This window comes from Euphorbia lathyris, chromosome 10, assembly GCF_963576675.1.
Source record: "Euphorbia lathyris chromosome 10, ddEupLath1.1, whole genome shotgun sequence".
Taxonomy (NCBI): Eukaryota; Viridiplantae; Streptophyta; class Magnoliopsida; order Malpighiales; family Euphorbiaceae; genus Euphorbia; species Euphorbia lathyris.
Genome location: NC_088919.1, coordinates 15,352,638 through 15,361,647, shown reverse-complemented (window position 1 = coordinate 15,361,647; position 9,010 = coordinate 15,352,638). Strand labels below are relative to the sequence as shown.

The following is a 9,010-nucleotide window of genomic DNA, read 5'->3' as shown; positions in this document are numbered from 1 at the left end:
GTCAACTAACTTACCACTAACTTGCCACATCATCAACTAACTCAACTTCCTCAACTTCCACTAACTGCTGCTAACTGTTTGCCGGAAGAGAGTACACGCTCCGCGTGTGTCGGGCTACGCCCTGCGTAAAGCGGCTCCTGAAGCTTGTGCGTTTTTGTTATGGTGTTTACGCGTGGCGTACAGGAAGGTATGTCCCGTGTAAACGAGTCTCTGAAGCGGAACGTCTTCGGACGCGCGGTATACGCCCCGCGTATGGAAATGCACGCCTCGCGTATTTGAGGTGAGTTTACGAATGTTTTTATTTTTTTATTTTATTATTTTCCAGATAAAATGTAAACTATATCCTAAAATCTAAACCCGAGCATTATATATATAAAATAAAATTTATTTTATTTTTGGGCCAACACATGTATAAAGATTGTATGCTAAAGTGTGAAATATAGTAAATGTTGTAAACACGTATGTAATAACTGTGTTAAATCTACATGAATCAAGATTGAAATAGACATATTTGCAAAATAACACCCCAACAAGGATGATTAACAATTTGCGTTTTAATTCTTAAAAATCAATTTCCTTTTTAATTTTTGTAATGATAGTTGCGTGAAATTTAAGTGATGTGCCACAATTTGATATCGATAGCATTCTGGTGAGTCTCAAAATTGGGTTATTTATACAATTTATGAAATTCAACCTAAAATTGTAGGATTATATGTGCAATTTTTATAAGTGTACGAAAAGCAACTATAAATTATAATTTAGAATTTTCCAATGTTGTCAGGCTCGGACCGGACCGGCCGGTCCGACCGGTGAGGAAATAAAAAAATGTAAATGGCAAAAAGTCCCTAAGTAACTGTAGCTCACTACGGTTCAGCATTCGCGTCGCCCACATCGTGCGGGTGCGTCCCTAACCCAACAGTTAATTGATTGCACCCCCCACCCTGCGCGTGAGAGAGCCTTTTCCCTAGTAATTGGTTAAAGGCTTGTAAAGCCTATTTACTTATAAACTAGTTAAGATTCTTCTTTCTTTTCTATGTGGGATGTGAATGCTTCATTTCATTTTATCTTCTTTCAAACCATTTCAAGTCATTCACTTTGAGCATCAATTTCTCATTCATCATTTGTCCGTTTTAAATTTATAATATATTTTTAAAAAGATCTTATGACATAGAATACGTTGATATATTTCAATTTATTCTGAACGTAATTTATTCGTTATATATTTAAGACTCAAATTAATAAAAAAAATAACAAACCAAAAGTTGTTTATAATTTATTTTAGATATATATAATATATAAAAAATAATTTTAAATTAATTATATATACTTAATATATATAAATATTATTTATTTATTTATTACGTCATCCGGTTCGACCAATCCGAACCATCCGGTGCGACCAAGTGACCCGTGATCCAGTCATCAATCCGGTTTGATGTCCGGTCCGGTTCTAACAACATTGGAATTTTCTCGTTTTGCTTAAAAGAGAAGATAATGTTAAATTATTGACATTTGCTTTCATGGTTAGTTTTATATTATTTTTACTAGGGTTAGTTTTTTTTATATAGGACGTCCCGATGCACTATGCGTCCTTGCTGGACGAGGGTTAGTTTTTTATATATAGAAAAAAAAAATCATCATCATGGTTTTAATATGTTGAAGTATGTTATTATCGTGTTAAGCATCAAACTGAAGAATAAAAAAGAAGACATTGGCGGGAAAATTAAATTTTTGTTACAGCAATGAGGGGGCAATTTGTTTTTTTTGTTTTTCTGTAAACCAGATCCTATAAATAGTAGCTTATAACTGAGGTAATTCAATTCTGTTCATTAATAAGAATTTCACATTTTTCTTTCTCTTGGCTTCTTTATGGTATCAGGGCAATTACGAATTTATTTTCTTCCTTCTAGTATACAACGAAGAGTTATCTTTGAGCATTAAAGACTGGAACAAGCGACACTGAAACAAAGCATCACTTTGATGTTTCACTTTGATTTTCCATCGTGGTTCTGGTGAAAATGAAGAAGTTTCACATTCTATAGACGGATATTCAACTCACAACGCACGTGGTCCACCGGAGAGCGAGAAGCGGGAGAAAAAAATGAGTGATACGAATTCTTCAGGCACAAACAATGTAGATTCATTTGGATCCACGTTGGTGATGGACATTTCAGGACTTGTTCCCACGAGGTATGTGCTCACAAGAAGTTGGAACTTCATAAGTTTCTATGTTTTGTCATATGAGGACTAAACAATGTGTAAGATAAAAAAAAAGGACTAATAAATGATTTACTCCATACATTTAATAAAGCATCGGCAAATTTAACAAACATGTTGTGTTCACATGAATTGGATCACCAAATGAATTTGGTCATTCACCATTAGATTTAACGGTGGGCGACCAAATTCATTTAGTCACCCAGAGTATGCCACTATCTAAATACAAACATTCGAAATCACTCAAATTATCAAGAAATTAAAACACTAAAAATAAAAATAAATAGTTCATTTTGATACAATGATAATATTCATTTTTTCAAATACATGGCAGGTAGCGAATAGCCGGTATAATCATGTACCCATGGCGGATAAACTTTTGTATCCCATACCCTTTTACACATGTGTTCAGGTAATCTCATTAAAGTCGGACAATGCCGGGTACTTATAAAACTCGTAACCGTTGTCATCCCTAGATGTGCCTATGCTCATATGTAAAACGTTAAGAGCATGCATATATTGACTTAGTTGTAGCTAAAAAATACAAAAAAAAAGATAGGCGTATTAATTTCAATCTGTGTGTCTAATTCTGATATGAGCTCCAAGAAGAGGTTCAATATTCCCATCCAAAATAGAGTTTAAATCAGGAAGTTGAATCCCAGTTTTTACATCTTGTACAAGTTTGTAAGGAACACACACATACCTTCGTCTCTCTTTCTCCCACACTTGCTCTATTTTCTCCTTCTTTATGCTATTTATATCTGTAACCTTTTGCTCCTCTGCAATCACCACCAGTTTAGCCTTCAACCGGTTAAGTGCCTTTACTTTATTTGCAAACTGGTTCCTCTCACCTGCAAATCAAAACTAAGTATTTGCCATATACAACAAAGCAACTTTTATGTGCGTCGGTTGAACTCGTTCAGGTACCTGAAGATTGGACACTAATGCCAGTAGGAATATGCTGAATGCAAACTGTTGGTTCTCCTGAGCTGTTCTCTTCATGCAATGTGCACGAGATAATCAAATCCTCGTCCTTGACTTCGAGGTCAGGCGCTGCTCCAAGAAAAAGAGGAATAACATCCACGCAAGCAGAGTCGACCTGTAACCATATTCCAGTCTCAGTTTGTCGGATATTAATATGAAGTGGACCCTTAACTATTAGCTTGAGCTTTTAGTTCAATTGGTTCCATGACATGGTATCAGAGAGCCAGTTTGACCAAGTGGTCTAGTGTTCGATTCCTGGCAGCCCCATTTGTTGATTTAATTGCAAGACATGGTAATATGGGCTTCAAGCCCAGTGCGCATTCGCATGTGGGGTGTGTCAGATATTAATATGAAGCGGGCCCTTAACTCAAAGCTTGAGCTTTTAGTTCAAATGGTTCCATGACATAGTTAAACGACAATCACATCCTATTATCTAATTACTGAGATTCTATAACCTGAAAAACATGTGTCAAATTCAGATATTTTATCCAACTTCAGTACCTTTTATTTACAGGTAGCAAACATTTCTTTCAATATACAAAATAAGATGCAAGCAAGTGGCAAACTTACAGGACAAATGAATACATGTGTAATCAAACTGGTTAACTTAACGCATATTACAGTTTAGATGCTTGCCTGAGACTGGTTTATCATGCGATGTAGGCCTCTCTCCCCTAAAAGATAGCCATAAGCGCACTCGAATTCAAATTCAATACTCGCCAATAGGACACTGGCATTGCTATTGATAGAGAGATGCTTATCAACTAGCCTGCCATTATGACCAAGCTTTTTGGCCCATTTGATATACATACTGAGAAGATTTTCAGCCCACATCTATCAAAGGGAAATTGAGGTCAATCCAATTTCTAGTAAAGCAAGAGAATATACTTGTTTGTAGCTGTCAAATAAAGAGGAAAGCCTATGGAAATGGCTAAGAGTAAGAGTGTAAGACATGTAAGTTGCAGAAACCAGAGCAGTTCAAAAGACATTTTATCCATTTGCATGCCAACTAAAATTCTTGATATCAAACAGATAACAAATATTATAAAACATGATTTTGATCTCCTTCTGTTACAGAGAAACATAAAAATTGTTCGATTAAAAGGACATTTTTCAACTAACAATTATCAATAAGCAAGGGGCAAGCAGGGACGGATCCAGAGGAGGGCTTGAACACCCACTAGTTGCTAGAAAACGCTAAAAATTCTATGGAAATTGTGTACGGGTTTCTAATTTTTTATGTAAAAACACAAAAATTATCAATTTAGCACCCATAAATCACAAGAGAAAGTGAATCCTGGATCCGTCACTAGGGGCAAGGGGCAAAAGTGCTCACATGTGGATGTCTACATACTCCACATTTTGTTCCTCAATTCACTTATTGGACAAACGGATAACCGAAGATTTGGAAGTACATAAATTAGCATCTCGATACTTTTCACCTATACTTGTTTATGTGGAGAGAGAGAGAGAGAGAGAGAGAGAGAGAAATTACACCTGAGCATTAATGCTCTCCGATCCAGCTCTTATAGTTACACAAGCTCCCTCCTTGTCATATGGCCCCTTGAGAAGCTTTGCCATCTCATATTGATCCAACAACTTGTTCACATCTAAAGATGTACTGTATCCTTGCTTAAAAAGTTCATAATTAATACCTTCAACCTCTGCCAGCTGAGAGATCAGTCTTGCCTCTTCAACCTAAATAAATAAATGCTGTGATCAATGTCAACTCAGAGGTCAATGGTACAAGTAGTCATAACACAGACAAGTTTACTAGTGAACAAGCAAATTCAAGAATAATCAGAACAATATAAACATTGTAGTTCGGTGAGATTTGGCCCCTGAATTTTGATTTTGATTAAATGTAGCCCTTAATAATTGTCTTGTTACATTTAAAAGCGGCTATTGAACTTCGATTCGGCCCTACAAACTTGAATCTTTATCCATCTCACCAAATTAAAGTGCAAGGGATGAAAGTTGGGACTTGGCCATGTTATGCACAATTCCATGGAAGACTTACTATAATACTTCATCATACATAGCTATGAAAATAAAGAGGAAAAACTTAAAACTAGTCTCTGTAGTACTTCACCTTATACTTTAGGTCTCGGAGAGAATCAACCAGTTTAACACTATCAGCCAATCCACCAAGAATTTCATTGAATTTGACAGGGTCATCCCATAGGTCAAACTCACGCATCACTTCTTCTTGCTTCATCCGTCTTGTTTCTTCAAGTTCTAGTGCTGTTGGTGCTGACATTTCAGCTCGGAGAACTGCATCTTCAATCTTCTTTTTCAATGAAAATAAACCTAATTAAATTAACGACTCCGAATTCCAAGTTAGAAGTCCGAATTGTAGAACAGTTAAAATGAGAATGTAATTATTGTCCTAGATCCTTTACTACATTCTTCCATATGTGTATTCTCATATTATAATGATAACTTCAGAAAATAAACTAATTAAGTGCCGCATGCCATGGGAAGCAAGCTCAATTGAATTTCTATAGCATCTGCCAAATAAAATGCATTGAACTTTAGCTTTATGCATTATTCTCTATAGATTAATTCCACAAGAACAATAAAACATTGAAACCATTTCGGGATAGATAAAGAAACCAACTTTGGCTAATAAACTAAGATAATCGCACAAAAAGGCCTAATACATCACCAGCTTCCTGAACTTTTCATAATAGTAGATTGGCTCCCTAAACTTTGCAAATGTCTCACCAGCTCCTTGAACTTGATTATTTCGTATCACCAACTCCCTGAACTTGTCCATAAAAGTAGATTAGCTCCTCAGACTTTATAAGTATCTCACCACTCTCTAAACTTGCTTATTTTGTAACAACTAAATACAAAAACCTATTAAACCTAAATTCTAAAAATACATTTTCATCTATTTGAGAGGTAATTTTTTCTCTTCTACTAGCTTTCAACCTATTATAAGAGTTAGTGTTGCAGGTTCGAGAGATCGAATGGACGAGGATTGAGAGTTAGTATTATGGTTTTTATATTTAGTTGTTACGGAATAAGCAAGTTTAGGGAGTTGAAGGAGCTAATCTACTTATATGGATAAGTTCAGGGAAATAATCAACTTCAGAAGCTGGTGAGACAATCTATTATTATGGACAAGTTCAGGAGCTGATGGTGTATTAAACCGCACAAAAACAATGGTAAGCAATTTCAGTTTGTTAACAGCAGAATTAGATACGAAAAATCTTAAGAATTTTCTTTTCAGAAATTGACTCAGAAACCATATCAAACAGTTGGCGTACTAAAAATAAGCCCATCAATTTCCTTCAGAAATTGTCTATTTCCATCTAAAATTTCTGACCCATCCCAGCTATAATACCACCAAATACCATTAAAACAAAAGAAATTCAAAGTTGAGGTTCTCATGAATACACAGAAGGAGAAAGAGCGGAAATGAAACATACCCAGTTGTTTATATAGCTTGTTCTCGTCCTCCGTGGAACTAGAGGCGCGAATCCTGGAACAGGAAAGAAGCTTAGCTTGGGAGTTATAGGAATTCGTTGATATTGTTGAAAATCGCCATTTGAAGTAAAAAGCTGCTGCTCTATTCATAAATGGAGATTCTGCCGCCATTTCTCTTTTCATGAAAAAATTAAAAAAGAAATTGCAGAAAGAAGCTAATTAGGATGAATATCTACGGTCTCCTATATTCGCAGCCTTATCCTCGTAAATATTACTGATAAAACTGCTCTCCTCACTTGTTGAGATTTTTCAAAATGATAGCTTGTTTGTCCATTCATTCTCTTTCAAAGGCTTAAAGCTGCGTCGTCGTGGTTTGGCTAAAATTTGTTGTTACACCATAAAAAGAAGAGATTTAAAAGGAAACCTTTTTTTTTTTTTTTTCTTTTGGTTTAAGACCTTATAATTTCTATTTTAACATTTTAGGACTTCATTAAAAAAAAAAAATTAAAGGTAAATAATTATAAGCTCTTTAGGTTTTTACTTAATACACTAGTCAATTCTTCTGTTTTTAGAAATAATTATATAGTCCCACAGTTTTTGTTTTCATCAACTCCTTAGTCCTTATGTTTGAGTCTATGGTCAAATTATACCAAATAAATTTTAAAATACCAAAATTACCATTTACTCTATGTTTTAATAATAAAACAGTTATTTTGCTTTTTTTATGTTTTTTTCTCATTTTTTCCTACATAATCTCTAAAATATTGAGTAATTTATTTATTAAATTTTATAAAATCATAGAATTTTAATTTAGTAACCTAAATTTTATTGACTAAAAAAACGAATGGAAAATATTTTAAAAATTATCAAAATAAAGGAAAAACTATATAAAAAGTAATTTTTGTTTATATCTAATAAATTTTATAAATGAAGAAAAAATATATGATTTTTTATAAAAAAAATTAATATTTAATGCTAGTTTAAAAACATTATATTAAGAAATAAAAATTTAAGAGAATAAAAATACATTTTTATGATTAGTATAATACAATTATATAAATTTCGGTGTATATATATTTCATAAATTTTATTAAAACTATTTAGATTAAATTTGAAACTAACAGATAAATTTTTTTTATGTAAATAACTAGGGGCAATTTGGACTTTCATCTACAAAAACAAATGGAAGGACTAAAGAATTGATTAAAATAAAACTTAAGGACCTTATAATAATATGATGGACCTACTAGTATGTTAAGAAAAAACATAAGAACTTTATAATTATTTACCCAAAATTTAATTGCTTGCTGAATCATTTTTATAAAAATATTTTAAAGTAAAAACTTAATCCATAATTTGTCATATGAACTTATCTTAAAAAAAAAACTTAATTGCTTCTTGAATTTTTAAAATGTCTTGATAGCACTCTCAACTTGTACAAAATGTAAACAATTACTTGCGTAAAATGTAATCAATTAATCAGTTTGTTACGCTCTTATTTTTATTTGGACTAATTTCGTGATTAATTACTTTTTCTAATCTAAAATCGTGTAACATATTGGATTCGGACCGAATTAATAAAGTACCAAATATTTTGACTCAAATATATAATTAATTATTTAATTTGACCTAAATTGTGTAAATTGGTAAAATTAGAGCTAATTAGATAATTTTACCAAATATTCTAACTTCAACTTGTAATTATTTAATTAATTACTTTTCTTACTAAATTTTTTACGTAGCTTATAAAATTTTGGACCGATTTAGTAATTACCAAATATTCTGGCTTAAACTCGTAATTGGTTGATTACTACATAACAACATATGACCTTAGAGCTTGGTGGGAAATGGATAGGAGAGAGCGGATGAAAATAGTTGAAGAGCAACTTTGCTTTATTGGTAACAGTTGAAAACAGTTAGGTAACATCTTTATTTGGATGCGGGAAAAGGAGAAATTTTACAGTACTTTTGGAGAAATTTTTAGGTAACATAGAATTTATTGGTGGGGAGTATTACTTTAGGAGTACTGTAAAATTTCTCGTGGAAAAAGAGATTGAAGGAAGTTACGTGCAGAATTTTAACAGCACAAGTAGAAGATTTTTACATCAGAGAAGAGTCAACCAAATCAACACAAAATCAAACTCAATATTAAGTATTTGTAAATTTCTTTCTCATTTTTTCAGTTCTAGTTTTAGAGAATCCTTAATTTCTTTGAAGAGTTTCTTAGTTTACAATCTTCATTTCAATTCCTAAGTTTGTAATTCTTAAATTTCAAGCATTTTACTCTCAATTCGGAATCGTTTCCTTTAATTAATCTCATTTCCACAGATTTAATTTTGAACTTTTAAAATTTTCGTCCTTTTAGCTTTTCCAC

The 9,010-nt window shown here is 32.9% G+C and overlaps 1 protein-coding gene across 4 annotated transcripts; it reads right to left on the bottom strand.

The window, feature by feature from the left end:
- Positions 1-2,494: 2,494 nt before the first annotated feature.
- LOC136208346 (peptide chain release factor PrfB3, chloroplastic) lies at positions 2,495-6,999 on the bottom strand. 4 transcript variants are annotated; one of them, XM_065999179.1, is made up of 6 exons: positions 6,639-6,999; positions 5,294-5,511; positions 4,699-4,899; positions 3,838-4,035; positions 3,145-3,316; positions 2,500-3,068 (listed from the first exon to the last, which is right to left on the bottom strand). In XM_065999179.1, exons 1-6 carry the CDS (start codon positions 6,817-6,819, stop codon positions 2,788-2,790), a joined length of 1,251 nt encoding a protein of 416 aa, XP_065855251.1. In that variant the 5' UTR covers positions 6,820-6,999; the 3' UTR covers positions 2,500-2,787. The 4 variants fall into 4 exon arrangements, with proteins under 4 accessions (XP_065855252.1, XP_065855251.1, XP_065855253.1 ...); XM_065999181.1 differs by having other exon boundaries at positions 5,294-5,491; XM_065999182.1 differs by having other exon boundaries at positions 5,294-5,488.
- Between the last annotated feature and the right edge of the window lie 2,011 nt (positions 7,000-9,010).